The 21,887-nt window shown below is 41.3% G+C and overlaps 1 protein-coding gene across 1 annotated transcript in view; it reads left to right on the top strand.

Moving 5' to 3' along the window:
* The window catches only part of LOC111862291, a 181,977-nt gene that overhangs the window by 114,448 nt on the left and 45,642 nt on the right, over positions 1-21,887 (top strand). Inside the window, exon 3 of the mRNA XM_023847557.2 lies at positions 12,541-12,872. Coding sequence (XP_023703325.1) covers positions 12,541-12,872 — 332 coding nt within the window. The remainder of the gene's footprint in view (positions 1-12,540; positions 12,873-21,887) is intronic.

The following is a 21,887-nucleotide window of genomic DNA, read 5'->3' on the forward strand; positions in this document are numbered from 1 at the left end:
AAGTGAACGGAGAAGTTCATAGAGGTAGGCCTAGGCCCACTGGGGCTGTAGTGCCAAGGGGAAAAAATAAACCTATTTTGTGTTGGTATGCTCGAACACTCGGATCATTAGGTTCAAATCCGGCTCGGGACACTGTTATGTTGCCACACTCTTTGTGTCGTATTATTTTCCTCTAAAGATGGAATTCTTACGATGAGCCAATCGTCTGTCTAAGGAGCCCTACAAAACGTGTATAAATATTGTAGCATGTAGACCCATTGCTAAATAATGGCTCTATAAACAACTCCCGCTGTTAGACAACAGGTTACCAATAAGAAATTGAACAACAACATATGAACTATGTTTTCTATGCGGTTCATGCCGAGATGTTATAAACAGGACAGTTAGAGAAAGAGGTTCGTTCAGTTGAGTACAGTGGAGTGAAGTGAAATTATGAAAAGTAGAGGCCTGTTGCGTAGCCGAGCGGTCTAAGGCATGCACTGTCTTCGCTCGCTCGGAAGCCTGGATCGTGGGTTCGAATCCCACTCATGGCTTGTTTATGTGCGTTTTTCTGTGTTTATATACAGGTAGAGACCTTGCGACGAGCTGATCACCCGCTCAAGGAGTCCTACCGAACGTGTAAGATCTAGGAAAACCGAAGTGAACGGAGAAGTTCATGGAGGTAGGTCTAGGCCCACTGGGGCTGTAGTGCCAAGGAAAAAAAAGAGGCCTGCTTCAGTTCGGTCGTTGTGAGCTGTTGCTGTTAGAAGTTGGTAGTTGAGGCATGGGGATAGTTCGGGAACCCAAAGTAAGGTGACATCCGCCGTTGGAAGTCGCGGACTGAGAAGATTTAGTGCGTGCTGTAGTGAACTGCAGAGCGTGATAATCAGTGGTAGTTTTTATTTGCAGTTGCGTTCCGCAAAATTTCGGTAAATCCAATTTCCGATCCAAACCCCTATACAGTCACTCTGAAATTGTGACACTATTGAAGCTTTAAAAATGAATTCTGAGTTTTAAGAGCCAGAGTGTCATGATAGCTGAAAAAGACCTTCATATTCCAGTAAGAGAGTTAAGAAAATATTTACAGAAACCTTCTTGTGCCTGTACAATGATTCATAAAGACATATACGTATACAAATTGAAAGGTTTTTCTTATAGTAAACTGCCATGTTTATGGTTGAAGATTCTTGTAAATTTCGTATGCGTCATGGTTCCACAGTTGCTGAGTTTACACAGCCCCATCAACTTCATACTATAGAAACAGCTACTACATAAGTCGTTGACCAGGTAATCTTACAGAATCGCACGACCCGGCGAGTGAGAGAGACAGATACATAAGTTAGTTTGTAAGAAAAATATTTCTTCAGCATCATTCCAACACGATAAACAACCTGCCTGTTAAAACAGAGATAAAATCAATACAAAGACTTTTGCAAAATTCACGAATTTTAATTGTACTTGTGATGAATTTGGTAACATAATAAATACAAAATGAATGATTATCAGTTTATTTTCAAATATATTTTTAATTTTACTAATGAAGTTCAAAGTTTTCAACACTAGAATATATTGTATCATGTAGAGCCCTTACTGGATAACGACCTCGAATTAAACAACGAAACGACATCCACTGCTAGGTAACAGATTCTTAATATGCAAATATAAAAGAGTATTTGCTGAGTAACGGCATCTCAAACAAATATGTTCCATGGAAATAATTAAATAGCAAGAGAGGAACGGTGTTTTCTGTACAGTCCGAGCCGAGGTGTTATAACCTAGACAGGTTTAAAAATTAGTGAGCAGTCAGTTGTACTGGAGGCTGTGCAATGAAGATTTGGTCGGTGCAGTTGAATCTCCATTTTTATGACCGGTTACCTGGAAATAACTAGTGAAACAGATTTAACGTGTGCTATAGTGATCTGTGAAGTGTAGAAAACAGCCATGGCGCTGTAGTAAATTGTAGTCACGGGTCGTCTGTTAAGGTGGTCAATAAATCCAATATCCAATTCAAAACCCTGTCGAGAGTCACTAATAGACGTGGCAGTATACTCTGACATACCAGATTAATTACTTTTATTGAACGTGCTTTAGATTTTACAGGTAAATTTTGGATATCATAGGCTCCGTATATTGCGGACGAGCTATAGTAATAACGGAAAACAGAACTCTGTGTCGACATGTCTCACAGTAGCAACTCTCAAACTGTGGTTCCGTGAGAAATTCGCAGCAGCTCACACATCAGTTTCTCTAACGATTGATTCCACAATATAAAATAAAAAGGCTCCGTAATTTAAGATGAGCTCTTATCTGGGGGTTACTTACTTACTCATGGAGCTGAGCCCTTCTTGAAGAACCACCAAATCTGCAGCTACTCAAGAATTTCCAGCATTTTATGGAACCCAAAATTTCATTACCGTGCTCACAAGAGCCCTCCACTGGTTCCTATCATGAGTCAGACCAATCCAATCTATACCATCCCATCCTATCTAAGACCCATTTTAAGGGGGTTACTGGCAGAAAAATTGTAATGCTTTCTGTTACTAAAGCTGTAGTAATAGAGCTCGGAGATTTGACAACGATAATATCGAAGATGGCCATTCGATTCNTAAGGAGCCCTACAAAACGTGTATAAATACGAGTATTGTAGCATGTAGACCCATTGCTAAATTATGGCTCTATAAACAACTCCCGCTGCTAGGCAACAGGTCACCAATAACAAATTGGACAACAGCACAGGAACTATGTTTTCTATGCGGTCCATGCCGAGATGTTATAAACAGGACAGTTAGAGAAAGAGGTTCGTTGAGTTAAGTACAGTGGAGTGAAGTGAAATTGTGAAAAGTAGAGGACTGCTGCAGTTCGGTCGTCGTGAGCTGTTGCTGTTAGAAGTTGGTAGTTGAGGCATGGGGATAGTTCGGGAAACCAGAGTAGGGGGACATCCGCCGTTGGAAGACGCTACGAAGTAACGACTGGTGAAGACTGCAGACTGAGGAAATTTAGTGCGTGCTGTAGTGAACTGCAGAGCGTGAGAATCAGTGATAGCTTTATAGTTGTTTGCAGTTGCGTTCCGCAAGAGTTCGGTAAATCCATTTTCCCATCCAAACCCCTATACAGTCACTCTGAAATTGTGACAAAGTTGAAGCTTTAAAAATGAATTCTGAGTTTTAAGAGCCAGAGTGTCATGATAGCTGAAAAAGACGGTCATAATCCAGTAAGAGAGTTAAGAAAATATTTACAGAAGCTTTCTTGTGCCTGTACAATGATTCATAAAGACACATACGTATACAAATTGAAAGGTTTTTCTTATAGTAAACTGCCATGTTTATGGTTGAAGATTCTTGNCCCAAAGTAAGGTGACATCCGCCGTTGGAAGTCGCGGACTGAGAAGATTTAGTGCGTGCTGTAGTGAACTGCAGAGCGTGATAATCAGTGGTAGTTTTTATTTGCAGTTGCGTTCCGCAAGAGTTCGGTAAATCCAATTTCCGATCCAAACCCCTATACAGTCACTCTGAAATTGTGACACTATTGAAGCTTTAAAAATGAATTCTGAGTTTTAAGAGCCAGAGTGTCATGATAGCTGAAAAAGACCTTCATANGTGCAATGAAGACTTGGTCGGTGCAGTTGAATCTCCATTTTTATGACCGGTTACCTGGAAATAACTAGTGAAACAGATATAACGTGTGCTATAGTGATCTGTGAAGTGTAGAAAACAGCCATGGCGCTGTAGTAAATTGTAGTCACGGGTCGTCTGTTAAGGTGGTCAATAAATCCAATATCCAATTCAAAACCCTGTCGAGAGTCACTAATAGACGTGACAGCATACTCTGACATACCAGATTAATTACTTTTATTGAACGTGCTTTAGATTTTACAGGTAAATTTTGGATATCATAGGCTCCGTATATTGCGGACGAGCTATAGTAATAACGGAAAACAGAACTCTGTGTCGACATGTCTCACAGTAGCAACTCTCAAACTGTGGTTCCGTGAGAAATTCGCAGCAGCTCACACATCAGTTTCTCTAACGATTGATTCCACAATATAAAATAAAAAGGCTCCGTAATTTAAGATGAGCTCTTATCTGGGGGTTACTTACTTACTCATGGAGCTGAGCCCTTCTTGAAGAACCACCAAATCTGCAGCTACTCAAGAATTTCCAGCATTTTATGGAACCCAAAATTTCATTACCGTGCTCACAAGAGCCCTCCACTGGTTCCTATCATGAGTCAGACCAATCCAATCTATACCATCCCATCCTATCTAAGACCCATTTTAAGGGGGTTACTGGCAGAAAAATTGTAATGCTTTCTGTTACTAAAGCTGTAGTAATAGAGCTCGGAGATTTGACAACGATAATATCGAAGATGGCCATTCGATTCGATTCTCACTCATTTCTATCCACTTTCAGTCCTCACAACCTCTTCCATTTAAGTTCCATCTCAATTTTGTACTCCCATCTTCAGCCCAAATTTATGAATGACCATCTCGCTAGGGGATTTCCTGCTAAAACTCTGTGCGCATTTCTTGTCTCCCCCATTCTAGCCACATTCCCCGCAGCCCAATGAAGCTTCCTAGAATTCGCCTCTGTTGATTCCAGTAGGTGTAGCTGACGATGAACTTAGCTTTTAGCGCAGTAATTTCAGAATTGTAATGGGTATAAATAAGATTGATGTAGGCCTGCTGCTCGGGCAGGTTACTAAACCTGTAAAATTCTACCAGCTTGCCTTGACCGTCAGTTGCATAGGCGAAAATCAGCTTACGCCGTGTGTTCTTTGTGTGCATACATTTAACTGACCATATCCCAATGCAATGCGGATAGAACTCAAAGAATTTGGCTGTATTCTATTCCTTTCAGAGGAATCTGCCCCTTAATTGATAATCCACGTTGGACCTTTCTTAATTTTTGTTTATATTAAGCAAATAAACGGCATGCACTGTCTTCGCTCGCTTGGAAACCGGGATCGTGGGTTCGAATCCCACTCAGGGCATGGATTTTTAGTTTCTGTGTTTGTGTACAGGTAGAGGCCTTGCGACGAGCTGATCACCGGCCCAAGGAGTCCTACCGAATGTGTAAGATCTAGAAAAACCGAAGTGAACGGAGAAGTTCGTGGAGGTAGGCCTAGGCCCACTGGGGCTGTAGTGCCAAGGGAAAAAAAAAGCAAATAAACACGTTTTATGTACAATTTTTATACACCTGACAATTTGTGAACATTTGCTGTAAGATGTACCTTAGTTCCCATGCCTGTCAGATCCATTTGTAAGCTATGCTGATTAATAATTTCAAACCAGTACTTAATTTATGTAATTATTTACATGCTCACTTTACAGTCCAAAGCTAATTATAAAGGAAACACGAGTGAAGAAAATGGGAAAAACAAAAACATCATTGAGATGGTGATAATGATGATGTGATGATGGTAATGAAAATGGTAATTGCTGTCAAAATAATACTAATAATAATTCCAATAGTGCAGTAATGTTAACCGTTATGTGGTGAGAAAAATATATGCATGTACATTGACTAGAGTTAATGTTCTGACCGCGTCTGTGGTCTAGTGTTCAGAGTTTCTGGCTACTCATCCAGAGATCCCGGGTTTGATTCCCGGTGCTACCAGATTTTCTGAGAAGTAGTGGGTCTGGAACGGGGTCAATTCAGCCTCGTGAGGATAATTGAGGAGCTGTTTCAAGGAAATAGCGGCTACGGTCTAGAAAACCGAAATTAACGGCCGTGAGGATTCGTTGCGCTGACCACGCGACACCCTCTGTCCTCTAAAGTTCGCACTAACTTCGCTGACAAGCGGTGGTAGCTCGGTCAGTATAGTTCGCTTGCGGACTACAGGCCACGGAGTTTTAGAGTTAATATTTTAATAATTAAGTTCAGTTAAGAATTGTATCTATTTACGCTCTTGCTCAACAAATCACAGGCCAGTTATAGAGTAAGAACGAACAAAAGAAGGCAAGAAATAGGAAGGCAGCATGTGTTATTTAGGCAGGAATAGAATTCAATTAACTGCAATAGCTCCAACCCATTATAAGGTTGGAAAAATTATATATACATGCACATATATATATAATAATAAACTAATGTAATAATAACAATAACAGTAAAGTAAAGCTTAATATTTAAAATATATGGAAACATACATAAATATTAAAATTATAGTTACAATAGGGTTAATTGTAAATTAATTCCTGGAATTTTGTTCAGAATAATTCGTCGCAAACTTATAACCTTGTCTTATTTTATATATATGTGAAATTGTATTTCTCATAATATGGGATAATGTGCTCTTGGATTGAGGGCGTTTAAAACAATTTTTGTTAATGTTTGGATCTAAGAAACAAAATAACACGAGTGTGAAGAAATGGCTGGAGTAGGTACTTCATAACTTGCGCTTTCCAATAGTAGTTCTAAGAGGGGTATCTGTTAGGCCCGCGGAGGTAAGAAAGGTGTACAGAACTTTAGCTAGGACACATGAGCAAAAGAGATTCTTTCCAAACCAAGATGTAGATGGGCGGGTACTATTGAAATGGGTCTTGAAGGAGCAGGACGTGGAGGTGTTTACTGGTTTAAACTGTGCAGCTTAATTCGTTTATGCAGGAACTGTCGCAAGGCCATGCCGGTTAGGTGCCGGTTCCTCGCTGTGGACTCTCGAATTCATTCCCAGTACATTTAATCTGAGATTCGTGAGAGATTGGTGCCGGAACAACGACTACTATGGATTAATCTGGCTCAGGATAGTGTCCTTTAGTGGGCTTCTACGAATATGGTAAATGCACTGTGGTTTCATGGCATATTGATGAACCTAAGCTCCCCAGTAATTATTATTCGCCGTGGAATGTTATTAGTAAATTTATCTAATTCTAAGAAGCAAACTGCTTGGATTTGCGACCATAGAACAGAGCAGAAACCGTCACACAAGGAGGCAAACGGACGGAAGGAAAGCCGCACACTCATCGCGCTAACGAGTGAAGTACCGCACCTGCAAAGCAAACACTCAGGACACTGAGCGTTTCGCATGTTGTGCAGCTGTGCTCATGACTCTTCATTTCGGAGGTTACGAGTTCGAACACCGCTTATGTCTTTTACGTACATGTCGTGTTTCTAGCCGACTGGGCCCTTAACCCAAATACGTAGTCTACTTCCTACTTTTAACGACTACGTCTACCGTAGTTGGACCGTCGACGTTAATACGTACATCTGTATCATATTTACGTACTCTTACGCTAGGCCTATGATGGCAGTTTTCTTTAGCGGTTTCTCATAATTAGTTTTGCAGATCACAGTGGCCGAGCGATCTAGAGTATGAAATATTTTCGTCCGCTTGGATTCTGGGGTCATGGGTTCGAAACCCACTCGAGGTATAGATGTCTGTCTGCGTTTATTCTTTGTGCCGTACTGTGTGTAGGAACTGGTCTTTCGACGGGCTGATCTCCCGTCCAGTGAGTCATACCGACTGTGTATAGGATTACGAAACAGAAAAAAGCGATCAAGGCCCAACAAAGGGCAGCAGAGACATTAATGAATGAATGAATACTTAGTTTTTACTTAGAAACATATGAATCTGTGAAGATTAATGTTTCTGTGGACATGAAAAGCTTACGATTTGGTAGTATACTCATCTCTTAACACAGTGTCTGTATCTACAGGAGGTTTCAGGGCTGGACTAGGCGTAGTCGGTTATTTCTAGGATGAATTCAGGAGCTGAGAGAGTGCAGATTAGGTAGCGTTTGACGTGGGGTTCACTCTAAGAGTCCCTCCGGGTGTGGGGGCTGTTGGTGCTGTCTGTTCGCACGATAGACACCTTAATTACTGGTTGCAAATTGCTCTGCACAATTAGAAAAGTGTCAGGCCTAAATGTTTATGGATAAGTTGGCCCGGGATCGAACAGGAGGTCGCGATGTTGTATGGAACAGAATACAGGGTAGGGTTTAAGGGGAAGCGAGTGGGACAGTCCCCTAGGGCCTCGACAGTAACAGAAGTAGCATCCACAGATTTTGCTGAGACCTTCACTTATCTAAAACCACGAAGATTTTGTTCGTGTTTTTAGTTATCATTAAGAAATACGAAGAGCAACAACAGAAATTATAATAATCTAAATTTGTTGCTAACAAAATGAACATTTTTAATAATTCCGCATAGCCCTAATTACATTTTCTTTTATCAGTCACCTTAATCGGCAGCAGTAATTTGTTTCCAGGAGCGGATTTAAGGGGGAGGGGGTTGCTATGGGGCCTCCACGAAACAGAAATATAATTTACAGATTTTACTGAGACATTTGCTTCTCTAAAATTTTGAAAGTTTGTATTTATATATATTATAAGAAATAAGAACAGTAGAAAAGAAATTGTCTTAATCTATATTTGTTGTTACTGATAGAGGCCCCCATATTTGTGGCAATGCTCTAACTCACGTGTTTAGTCGTTGGCTTCCCACCGCCTCAGCCAGGGCTCGATCCTAGCTCATGTCGTATAGAATTCGTGATGGACAAAGTGGCATATATGCTCCTTTACTTCGAGTACTTCGGGTTTCCCCTGTCACTCTTCTTTCCGCCAAACTGCTCCACATTTATTAATTTTCCTCTCACTTCCTTTTAATTTCTTGCGGTGGGGTGAGACTGAGTCCACTTGGTACGTTGGCCACTAATTGGCTTATTGTACGAGCCCCGGATGGTAGATGATGATGTTGATGATGATGATGATGATGAATGTGGAGCAGTCGGAGAAATGAAAATTATAAGCGGAAACGAAAGTACTCAGGAAAATCTAGCCCCAGTGCTACTTTGTCCACCACAAATCCCACACGACCTGATTTGGGCTCGAACCCGGGCCGCCGCGGTGGGATGCTGGCAACTAACCGCCTGAGATATGGCACGGCCATCTTCCTATCATAGACGATAAACATTCTCACTGCTGGCAGCGTCATGAAATAACTAACCTAAGGAATGTTTCGGCTTTGAAATTCATCATCTTTCTAGAACACATTAACTGAAAAGATACTATTCTTGTTGCTTATATTGTAGATATTAGTCAGTACACTGCTAGGTTTCCTATTGATTAAGATTAAAAAGAGTTATATGTAAATTATGACATCATTCTAAAATGATTATAAATCGTTTATAAATTATGTCATTTACTGCAAGTCACTATCGCAATATCCGGTTGACATGTCAGGAATTGTGTGTGACTAAGCATATATTTGTACTCACTGTGAAAGCACTACATCACACTCAGATATATTTCATTTTTATTGCTAGTGGGGTGGGACTAAGTCCCTTGTACTACGGCCACTTCTGGCCTATTGTACCAGCCCCAGATGATAGGTGAGGGTGATTGTGGAGCAATTGGTGGAATGAAGATTGGCAGGGGAAACCGAAGTACTCGGAGAAAACCTGCCCCAGCGCGACTTTGTCCACCACAAATCCCACTTGACCAGACCCAGGATCGAACCCGGGCCGCCGCGGTGGGAAGCCAGCGATTAACCGCCTGAGCTATGGCACGGTCAGACTCTGTCTGTCGCTCTCATACAGACATGCACACAAACACACACACATATCTGAGGTGCATCCGTGCAGAGAAATATGCACTACAATTTCCGAAATTACTTTTGTTGTCCCTGATTTTTACTGATCTTCAGAACAGTTCTTACGGGGTGAGTCGTTTAAAGAACATTGTCCTCTTGCAGTGAAGTGACCTAGCTGTCTTCGGGACGGCATATACATAAGTTATGTAAGTTGTTCAAAACAAGAATTAAAATACATGACGCTACAGCCTAGTTGTATTTGGGGCTACGGAGAGCGCGTGCTTCTGGGTGCTGCTGGACACTTCAGAGAAAACTTTCTCGAACTACACGGTGTTACAACCCAGCAGACCGCATTTTTCATAGTGTAAACATACTAGTCGCCACGGTCCGAATTCTTCTTCTTATGCAGGAAAGAATGAGGAAGAAAAGTGTCCCAGAATAAACCATTGCAGATAAGAGAAAGATTAACAACTTTATCTGGGTTTTCTCGCCAGGGTAAACATCTTTTATGTTTACGATTTTCTTCTACAACGCGCAGTTTGGGTGAAAGAGGACGGGACGGACAGGCAGACTGGCAGATATATATATATATTATAACTTTGTTGCTGATTTCGATTTACACTTACATCTTCTTGAACTAGTTACATTTTTAGACATATAAACCTATTTCCAGAAGCTGTCATCCTAAAACCCGGTTATTCTTGCTGGGAAATTCTCGAGTGGTGATGGCTTAACCCTGACGGGATACACATTTACTAATAAACTAGTCTATTTACTGCCATGTGTGAAAGTTTCACATTTCTATATGTTATGTGTTTTTTTTTTCTCCTTGGCACTACAGCCCCAGTGGGCCCAGGCCTACCTCCATGAACTTCTCCGTTCACTTCGGTTTTTCTAGATCTTTCACATTCGGTAGGACTCCTTGGGCGGGTGATCAGCTTGTCGCAAGACTTATACCTGTACACAAACACAGAAAAACGCACACACACAAAATAAAATTCATGCCCTGAGTAGGATTCGAACCCATGATCCCATTTTCCAAGCGAGCGAAGATAGTACATGCCTTAGACCGCTTGGCTACCGTGACCGGAATATATTATGTATACTGATATCAATACAAACAGATATTTGATTTAGGCTTTTCACTTCCAAATTATCCTGATTGTTTTGTTCTTCTCTCTTGCACATTCTGCGGTACAATTAGACAGCAGAGAGAATAAAGTAATCCATTGTTTTATCTATGTTTAGATTTCGTGTGTCAAATTTAATCAAAATCCGTTTAGGTGCTTCCAACATGAAATGTACAGAGGCACATGCGCCCTACAGATTTCTGCATTACAGTTTAATTTTATACGCTTCATTTACTGGGGCATGCCGTAGCATAGTTGGTTGAGGCACTGTGCTGCAAGCCGGAAGGTGGCGGGTTTGGGTCCCGATGAAGTCAGTGCACTTTTCAACATACCTAATTTTTCCAGCCGCAATATGACCCTGGTGTCCACTCAGCGACTCAACAGAAATGAGTACGAGGGATCTTCTTTGAGGTAAAAGATGGCCGGCGCGTTAGGCTGACAACCTTACCGCCGCCGTTGAACCGGATATTTAGAAAATGCGGGAGTTTCGACGTCTCAAAACCCTACGGGCCTCGATGGCCTGCTACAGGGATAGATTTACCTTTTTCTTCTACACATTTGCTTCCCTTCCAAAATGTATTATGGCTGTAGTTTCGTAAGGCGAGCAACGATTCACATTTCAAAGTATGACGACCATAACAATGGCTCGAGGAACTGCATGTCTAGCCCTTAGGCACGAGTGGACGAACAGGATTCTTACTAGTGCGGTGTTTCTAGATCATCACCAGGAGCAAAACTGCAGCCTCTGAAGGTAACGGCGTCAGCTTTCGAAACTGTGATCTACTTATACACATCAGGTCAAGCAACTAATATCCATTACTTAATAGAGCCAGCATCCTTAACAACACTTCCTCAAGGCTGTATGCTGATCGTGGCGTAGGCAAAGTTGTACCTCGTTAGGAGACACACCAGTTCAAACTCAGCATATGATATGATATAGTTAAGTGATATTTTGGGGTATTATGTGCAAGAAGTGCATAAGACGAGTATAATCGCATAATTGGGAAGTAATGTTTTACATGAAGAAAGCAGTCTTCTGGGATTTGGCACCGTGTCTATGCGATGTTAACCGACGTTTCGGAGGAACGTATCGCCTCCATCCTCAGGGTAGAAGAAAAAATATAAGAAATCTGCAAGCGAAGAGACCGTGAGAACCGGTAAAAGCAGACTTTCTTCATAGTCACCGCCGTGAAAGCCTCAAATCTTACAATGTTTTACATGTTTTATTTCCGAAACTTCTGAACGAATTCCGATTACGTGTAGTGTTCGTTAATCAGAAGTTGCATGAGAAAAAAATAACGTTTTGTATCGGCTTGTAGTAACCACTATAACATATAACGATTTAAGGTTGAATTCCGAATATATCAATTGCTTTCCAAGCTGATCATTGCATTAAGTATTCTTACGTGACAAAACAATTTTAATCTTCCTCAGTTCTGAGATTTGTACGTGAAAAATATGTTGGATGTGACATATGTTGAATGGTTTATTATTGTTGTGGTTCCGGGTTCGAATCTCGTCTCGGTGTTCTGATTATCGTGATTGAGGTTTATCGTAACTTTACTCTGTTACTTCGGGCAACTGACGCTAACAAAACCCATCATTAAGTACATATACACAATTATTTGAGAAATCATCTTTAAAAACCCACGAAACATCCCAGGCAAATGATAGAAGAACCCCTTGAGGTGAATCACGGGTGCTTCCTTCCATGCCGTTTCAAACTGATTATTCATATTCATTTTAATATAGGAGTCTGTATAATACGAGTATATTCAGACGTACAAGCGTCGATTAATTGCCAAGAATCAATCAGTCAATCAACAGACGCAACGGTTCTGCCCATAAATTGTTACGTTCCTTTGGCTGCCCTCTGCATTTCACCAGACAACTGTTTCCTGTTCCAGGAACAACAGCGGCCCCCCGTGTATAACCCCGAGGATTACGCCGTGTCTTTGCGCAAATGGGGGCGCCGGTCAGGTGGCGGAGCCCAACTTTATGGTCCCGGCTCCCCCGTAGAGGCGGAATCTCCCGACGTGGCACACAAGAGCAAAAACTTACCTACCCTTAACGCACAACACATCCATCAGGCATCTCCTGGACACAGCAACAAGGACTACCGGAACCCCATCCTCACACCCACCACACCCCAGGGCGAGGAGATGAGCCTCAGACAGTTCTCCAGTGTCACCGAGCTACTGGGCAAACTCAAGGCAGATCTCAGACTTGCGTTCCCGAGGTAAGTACACGTGTACTTCAGATTAGGTAAAGTGCTGGTGACTGTTGCGTCATGACAATACTTGTCAGTGCGTTCCTCTCGCGCGTGCACTAGCCTGCTAAGTTTCACTGTTCGTGCATACGTTACTGGAATAATGATGCAGAAACACAGTAATATTTTCGTCTTCTGGGTTGATTGATTACCAATGTTACGAAAGAATTTGCTTCCTCCGTCTTCAGGGAAGAATTGAAAATAAAGACAGCAGTTTCTTCAGAAGTATTCCTAACCACATAAAAGGCTACACGGCGTTAGAACCCAGAACGCAACCTATTATGAATTCTCACTGACATGAAACTTCAAATTTTTGTGCAGATAAACGTATTGTTTGTGAGCGGAATTCAGTAAGGTGTTAGCATTAAAATATTTTGATGCAAGGGTGGGACAAAATAATACAAATACTGCAGATATTGTCAATAAGTCAATAAGTAAGTTACAAACGGATACAGAACTTAAACAAATAAGAGTACTGATTTGAAAAATGCATTTATTTCTCAACATAATCTCCCTGTACATTGAGGCACTTGTCCCATCGCTTCACAATCCCCAGAAAACCAGCAGCATCAAAATTTTGGGCTGCTGTCGGAACCAGGCGGTGACTTCCCTTTCTACAGCTTCATTGTCGGGAAAATGTCCAGCCAAAAGATGATGTTTAAGAGGGCCGAACAAATGGAAGTCGCCTGGAGCAAAGTCGGGGCTATATGGAGGATGCTCGAGGACTTCCCACTCGAAATTTCGCAGCGTTTCATTTGTCTTGTTGGCAGTATGGGGACGCGCGTTGTCATGCAGGAGCAACACGCCTTTCGTGAGGAGTCCTTGTCGCTTCCATTGAATGGCCTTACGAAGTTCCCTGAGGATGTTACAGTAGGAGTCGGCATTTACGGTTTGTCCTTGAGGCTGGAATGCGGTGAGCAGTATGCCTTCATGATCCCAGTCACCGCCTGGTTCCGATAGTGGCCCGAAGTGTTTTATGCTGCTGGTTTTCAGGGGCTTGTGAAACGATGGGACAAGTGCCTCAATGTACAGGGAGATTATGCTGAGAAATAAAAGCATTTTTCAAATCAGTACTCTTATTTGTTTTAAGTTCTATATCCATTTGTAACTTACTTATTGCCTTACCTACGTACATTCTTTATTAATGTAGTGTTGCAACACCTTTGCTTTCAATACAACTCCAATCCTTCTTGGGATTGACTTTTCTCTGATGTTGTCTTCCCATGACATGTGTATGCCGACATAACCTTAGAAACTGTCACTCTCGATACATTCAATAATATGAAAGTTTTTTTGTCACAGATGTTGAAGCTAAACACGCACCCATCATCTGTCCTCTTTCAAAATCGGACAAGTCTCCCTTTTTACAATTCTTTCACACGGAAGAATATTCGGCACTCCTAACTGAAGTTCTTTCCATGTAAGCAACACAAATTATATTCCTCTGTTTCTTAGTATTTCCATTATTTTGTTCATCCTCTGTAAGTATTGTAGGCAGCACGCTAACATTTGAATGCTAGTCAGGTCGAAGTTGAAGCATTCTTGCAGCATAGCTATGTGTACGAGCATTACTCACGCGTCCAGTGGGCGGTTCTTGTGGACGTGGTAATAAACCTTCATTCTCGATCACGGATATCGTATGTTATAAAGACTTACTTATTGATCGCAACAATTTAATGGATTATGCAATATAAATAATGAGACAGTATTTTCATGTAAGAAAGTACTGTAAATTAATCCCTTTATGTTGTTGCGCCTCAGTTGCCTTGGCAGGCAAAAATTCGGTCCAAAGCACAGTCATATTCAGATACAATATTTCATACTTAATGTTGACAACGCGGTGTCCAATCCAACCGCAAAATAAATCCAGATTTTAGGATAAATTAAAATATTGCGAGCTTAATGCATGAACTTACTGTAGACTATATACTTAACTGTATTTACAAGTTCGTACGAGAATCCGTTTCTGCCACTCCATTTTCCGTTCAGCGCATGCCATGAGGACAACAACCAGGTTAAGGATATCTTGTCCCAATCAGTTTTAATTATGCAATTGTTATGCACTGTGAGATGTATGTATACCGTTTATATATAGAGAATAGGTATATGTGAGAGGCACATTCAGTAAATGCGGACAATTGGTAAAAGTCAGTTTTTAACTATCTTCTAGTCCGCAGTGACTTACGACGTAAAATAGACCCAACCGGCCTGAAGAAGTGCCCCTTCCGTGTCATAGCTGTACGCATGCGCGAGACACATGGGAAATGTTCTCTGCTACTCTAATAACATAAAACCATCACCACCAACTTAAAATACTGGACTTCTTTTCTCGCCGTGTCTCTTCAGTTCGTTTGAGACTTTTATTATTAAGTCTTCCTGTTAACCCTTTTCTCTGGATTAGCGCGGTCTAAGTCAGAAACTGTCTTCGCACGCTCGGACGCCGGGATCGTGGTTCGAATCCCGCTCAAGGCATGTTTGTTTGTTGTGTGTATGCGTTTATTCCGTTTTTGTGTGTTTCTTTGCTTAGGTAGCGGCTTTGTGACAGGCTGATCACTCGTCCAAGGAGTCATACCGTCTGTGAGAAATGATTACGGAAATGAATACGAGGCCTTGGCCCTGAATGGGTTGGAAGAGCCATTGAGGAAAGAAACTCTGACATGGCGACGGCTAACAGTGTTGAAATAATGATAACGAGCTAAGAGCACAGCATTCACCGTACAAATGTTCTTATGTGTCCTGAGCTTACGTTATCTTCGGCTGTTCTACTCGGAGACACTTGTCATAACACCGTCACCTGAAGTCAGCCTCTGTTTCGCTGCGCCCTGCTCCACTTGTTACGGCTACCAGAACTGCAAGCGTTGTCTGCACGCACCTTGCAGCAAAGCATTAAAGTCGTCAGATGTGCAGGAAGCATAACTAGCTTTGTCAGAGGTATGCTTCCTCCTTACATGATACGATGCATTTGCCAATGAGAAACGTAATAGATTTTACCTGCAGCACAAATACAGGGGCAAGTGTCCCATTACGTGTTTCTGTATTAAGGCTAAGACCTAGCCAGAAGTACTTTATACAAAAACTGCACGGTGTAGTTCTCCTCGATTCCTCTAGGTATCTGAGAAGAAAGTAACAATTTTTGTAGGTGCATTCATGAACAAGAGACTTGCAATAACATTTTCCATGATAAAGGTAGTAAGTGTTGTTTATTCTTGAAGAAAAAATATGCATGTTATATTTTAGCGTCCTGTTGCACTGATTTATGTCCATGATTTATTCTGACCGTCTTACAGTGCATACATTTATTCACCTTACTCTTCTCTCTTGCACTACATGTTTCGGCACTAAAGTGCCATCTTCAGGTGCTTTTCGATGTACGTCGAACTACTGCATTGCATGCCCTGTTGTCTTTATACTAAAATAACTAAAATATATATTCGTCATATATATTGCTAAATTTTAAATATTAAAAATGTTAAAACTGTTCAGGATTTGTCATCCTTATGTCGTATTTCAGTACGCGAGTCACACCTATCTTCTTCTNCTTTAGTGCCGAAACATGTAGTGCAAGAGAGAAGAGTAAGGTGAATAAATGTATGCACTGTAAGACGGTCAGAATAAATCATGGACAAAAATATGCAGTTACGGCTACAGTCGTGAAAAAAAAAAATATTTGCCGCAACACAATATTCTTGAAAGGAGAAGGAGAGGTGATTGCATTCAGTTTTGAACAACATTCCGGTATGGAACTTCAGTGACGGGGCATGTAAGGAACTTTGGGACTTAACTTGACCAATATATGATCCTTGTGACTTTTCGTGTTATTTGTTTATCATTTATTTAAAAACGCTTTAGTGTAGCTCAGACTGCATAGAGTAGAAACTCCTCTGTTATTCTGGTGGATACATAGCGGCAGCACTCAGCAAATGCTTCCTACATTAGCCTTCTCACAATATTAGTGGACCACCACTCCATGTCTTACATCCCAGTATTTTATGGAACCAGAAGGTTCATTACCGTGTTCACAAGAGCCCTACACTGGTCCATATCCTGAGCCAGAACAGTCCTCCATAACATCCCATCCTATCTCTCTAAGATCCATTTTAATATTGTCCACACACCTACGCCTCGGTCTTCCCAGTGGCCTCTTTCATTCTGGCTTTCCCACCAATATCCTATACGCATTCCTTGTCTCCCCCATTCGTGCTACATGCCCTGTCCACCTCATCCTCCTTGACTTGATCGTTCTAATTATACTTGGAGAAGAGTACAAGTTCTGAAGCTCCTCATTATGCAGTTTTCTCCAGTCTCCTGTCACTTCATCTCTCTTCGGTCCAAATATTCTCAACACCCCTTTCTGAAACACCCCCAGTCTCCATGTCTTACATGCATCATTAAATGAAACATTGCTGAATTGACAGACCTACATACACATAGTCTTGAAGTTAGGGTAATTCTCGAATAAATTGAAAATATTTTAGAAATATAAATCATTTGTGCCAGATTTGATATTTTTATAGCGGGGACTACTATAAGTTGGGAAGTGACACCATGTAGTCTGGTAGAAGTTTGCCGACGTTTCAATGGAAAGTACTGCCTGCATCTTCAGTGTCAAAGATTAAGACAAGCGAAAGATAAATTTCTTGCTTGACTTACTTTTCGACTCTGAGCATAGAGGCAATACTTTCATGCGAAACATCTGTTATGTTTCTGCCCAAATACAAGGTGTCACTTTTTTTGGAAAGGGCCTCTTCAAATCGTTTTTATTCAAGAAACACTTCTTAATGAATGGTGGTGTTAATAAGTTAATAATTCTTGTCGGTTTTTTCTTTCATCTTAAGCGACTAGAGATTATTATGTTAGAGCACCACATTTATCGTGACACAATGAGCAGTCTCTTGTTCCTCCGAAAACCTAACGAGCAGTTTACTGCGCATTACTGTATATTCGGGACCTCTCATATTGACACGTTAGTAGATATTTCAGCTCAAGTTTTTACAATTTCACTTCGTCGATAACTCTTAAATTTAATACGACTGATGTGTGAATCATATTTTGCCTTCATTCTAAGCTTCCGCATTTGGAACGCACAGAAAATTGTGGGGGGGGGATATAGATCGTTCTCATCTTCTCTTCATGCCTTCATATACAAAGTAACAGTTCGCGTCGTGTGTAGAATTTGTCAGTGCCCTTGTTCACAGAGTTGTGGTCATTTCTTAGGCTAAGAAATCAAATTTGACACGGAAATCAACCAGCATTAATTGGTGTATATGTCTCAACCTGTAAACTCGATAAAACTGATGACCTTCACTTTTACGCAGTTGATTCAAACGATCGTGGGGCGGGGTTGTCGTTTCCCGGAAGATATTTAGTAACTTCCTAATCTGAAAAAAAAATTGTTTATTGATCTTGAAAAGCAAACATTAACATAGTAGCTAAAAGGTCACGGGTGTTCGTTAAACTCCGTGATAAACTACATTCTCTTGCCAGTTTCACAAGATGTCAGGCCAGCCAACACCATCTTCTGCGTGTGTTTAACAAGACGGAGATAACAATTCTGCAGAAGACTGTGCGTGTCCAACGTAAACGATTTCGAGAGAAAATGAATTGAGGACAAAAACAATACGGTTATAGAGGACGCCTGAAAACATGCAACCAATCGTGCTTTCAAGAATGACATGTCTTTCATATCACGGGTGTCTGCTGAGAACTCTCTGAACAAGGCGGATATTGCAAGTGGTGCATTGATTTTCCGATCACATTTCCAATCAGAACTACTGTTATAAACATAAAAAAGAGTGTTTATTTAAACGATGTATTACATAACTTTAAATCACCTGGATCGAGTACTACTTAATATACGAGTAATATATGTATTTCAAAAATTTTAGTGCACTTGTAACTCAAGCATTTTAGCATTTATGAACCACGGAGTTATATAAAAACAAGGAATGTCTTAGCCACTTGAATTAACCACGAAATGCTTAAGGAAAATCCTTGATCATGTAATTACTTTGTTACACTGCATCTAGGATATGTGTGAGGCACAGAGCTGCAAACTGCTGGGCGCCAGGGGAACGGCTCACGTGATGACTTGTTTCTTCTAGAAGCGCAGCATACGACTTGGAAATCAGTAAAGCTCTAAAGTGTACGCAGCCTTGCGACAAGCGTCGTTCAGAGTAACTTCAGTACATTTGTTATAACTCCTATACGGCTCATTATGGATTGGTCTTTTTTTTTTACACTTATCGAACCAGATACACTTTCTGTGTTTATATTCTTCTTCTATAGGCATCGTAATTGAAGTTAGTTGGTTAATCCTGTTTCTGAGATCTCATCGTGTCAAGGATTTGCATCAAGGTTGTTACGGACACGCGTCTGGTTTCAGTTATCGGCGTTGTTCGCGGGAGTTCATTCATTGTGACGCCATTTTCTCGGCATAAGAACTGCTTCTCTGAGGGCTCGAAGTGCTCTTGCATGGTCAAGCACTAGCTGGGTGTCTTTTGTCATGCCCCGCTTATCCATTTCCATACTGTATAGGAGATACTTCGCTTAGAAGCCCTGACAATTAGTTTCTGAATTTGGCATTTGAGAAGGTCAGCAAATGAAAAGTGTTCCGCCTTCACTTAGCAGTTGAAGCTAACTGTTCGTCATTTTCCATCAAAATAAATGGTGTGTTGCCATGGAAGATCACAGGCCGAAAATGGTATACTTACATGCAAACTGGGATACAAAGTCAGAAAACATATTTCTTCTTGTATTTGTATCACAGCATCAGTTTCTGCGTACACTCATTTAAGGAGAAACGAATTGAATAATTCATAGACGTGCGCGTCTCGTATGATTGTGACAGTGAAACGTAGAAGATACTCGTAGCTACGGTAGGTTGAGCACGTGACCATGACGGAGGGAGAAAATGGATGCCCACCGATATTTCAGTGGGAATCTGGCAAAACCGTTATTTGTAAGACCGACAATAAGACTAGAGAATTACACATTAAGACGAAATTTAAGGGGAATTGATTCTGAGGATGAAAGGTGGACGGAAGTGGGTCACGAATGTTTCCAGTTACGAACTTTAACATTAGCCGTGTTGAAGCTTCAGTAAAAAGAAAAGAAAAAAAAGGTAAAGCTATCCCTGTACCAGGCCGTAAAGGCCCATAGGGTTGTGAGACGTTGAGGGTCCCACACTATCTAGACAGTCGGCTCAAAGATGGCGGTTAGGTTGTCAGCCTTACGCGCCGGCCGCACTTTACTCCCCAGGAAAATTATTTAATTAATTCCTGGTACTCATTTCTGTTAGAGGCCTAGTGCGGACTAAAGGATTAGGTCAATTGAAAATAATTCAGTGACCTCATCGGGACTAGAACGCGCGACCTTGTAGCATAGTACCTTAACCACTACGCTACCGCGTACCCCGTTGAAGGTTCCATAAGACGGAAGGAATTGTTTCGACTAGATGAGCGACTATCAGCTTCTTTATAGAGTTAGGTAGTAAATGTTCTGCATGCAGAAAGGAAACTATTTACATAAACTTGGTAAAAGTGTAGAACGATAAATGAGAAAAGAAAGAACAAGTTGTTGTCAACGGGAAAATCAGTAAGTGTTGGCATCTGACGTATCTGCAGCCATAATAGAAAGCAAGAGTGACTTCATTGCATAATGCTGAATCGAAGCCAAGGTTAGGACGTGAAGTACCTGGAATCAAGAAAGAACTCCGGCTACGTGTGCTGACAGATAACAGAACAGAACAAGACCTGTTTTCTTTAGACACAGACTTATTCCCACGTCATTCTCTTTTCTTTCATTGCAATGAAAAAGAAACAGAAGTTAATAGAGAAATATTGATAACGCTCTGAATTTATGAGGATGCCTTGTGGTTTATGAATCGAAAATTATTTTTTTACTCCGATTAGTAATTGCAATATTCCTGCGATGACCGCCTCTGTGTTCTAGTGGTCAGACTTCCTGGCTACAGATCCAGAGGTCCCGGGTTGCGATTCCCGGCGCTACCAAATTTTCTGAGAAGTAGTGGGTCTAGAACGGGGTCCACTTAGCCTCGTGAGGATAATCGAGGAGTTATTTAAAGGAAATAGCGGCTCCGGGTCTAGAAAACCGAGATTAACGGCCGTGAGGACCCGTTGCGCCGACAAAGTGACACCCTCTATCAGCAAATGTTGACACTAACTTCGACGACAAGTGGCGGTCACTTGGTCGGTATAGTTCCCTTGCGGACTACAGGCCACGGAGTTTAATATTCCTCCGAAGGGCGGACACTCGAAAAAGATGTAATATTAGGACCGTGTCGGTATGCAAAATGCGCGTGAGGAAAATCAGAAGTGAACACTAAAGTTGAATTCGGCCAATATCCTAAAGTGCTGAGATATTGCAGAATTCCTTAATTTCCACAGGCAGCATGGGCTAGTACGGGAAGAATGACATATTCAGAATTGACAGATCTGATCCCTAGATAGAAATTTTAAAACCTGACAGTACTTGTTTTTTACATACTATCTTTCAGAGACTTGAAACTGTGTCTTCAAATTAAAAATAAAACGTAGATTGATGTAGTTTGAAGTCAGAATGTTGTATTTGGAGTTTCTGTGAAAGAAAAAGCAAGCAGATAATGCAGGAAATTCCGTAATGAGTATTTTCATAATTTGTACTCATCATCATACATCATTTTTCCCCCTTGGCACTACAGCCCCAGTGGGCCTAGGCCTACCTCCATGAAATGCTCCGTTCACTTCGGTTTTTCTAGATCTTACACATTCGGTAGGACTCCTTGGGCGAGTTATCAGCTCGTCGCAAGGCCTCTACCTATACACAAACACAGAAAAACGAACACACACGAACTAAACATCCATGCCCCTAGTGGGATTCGAACCCACGATCCCGGCTTCCGAGCGAGCGAAGTCAGTGCATGCCTTAGACCGCTCGGCTACCGTGACTGGCATCATACATCATTAGTAAGACAAAGTAGAATAAGAT

Source organism: Cryptotermes secundus, unplaced genomic scaffold (genome assembly GCF_002891405.2).
Source record: "Cryptotermes secundus unplaced genomic scaffold, Csec_1.0 scaffold88, whole genome shotgun sequence".
In the NCBI taxonomy this organism is placed as follows: Eukaryota; Metazoa; Arthropoda; class Insecta; order Blattodea; family Kalotermitidae; genus Cryptotermes; species Cryptotermes secundus.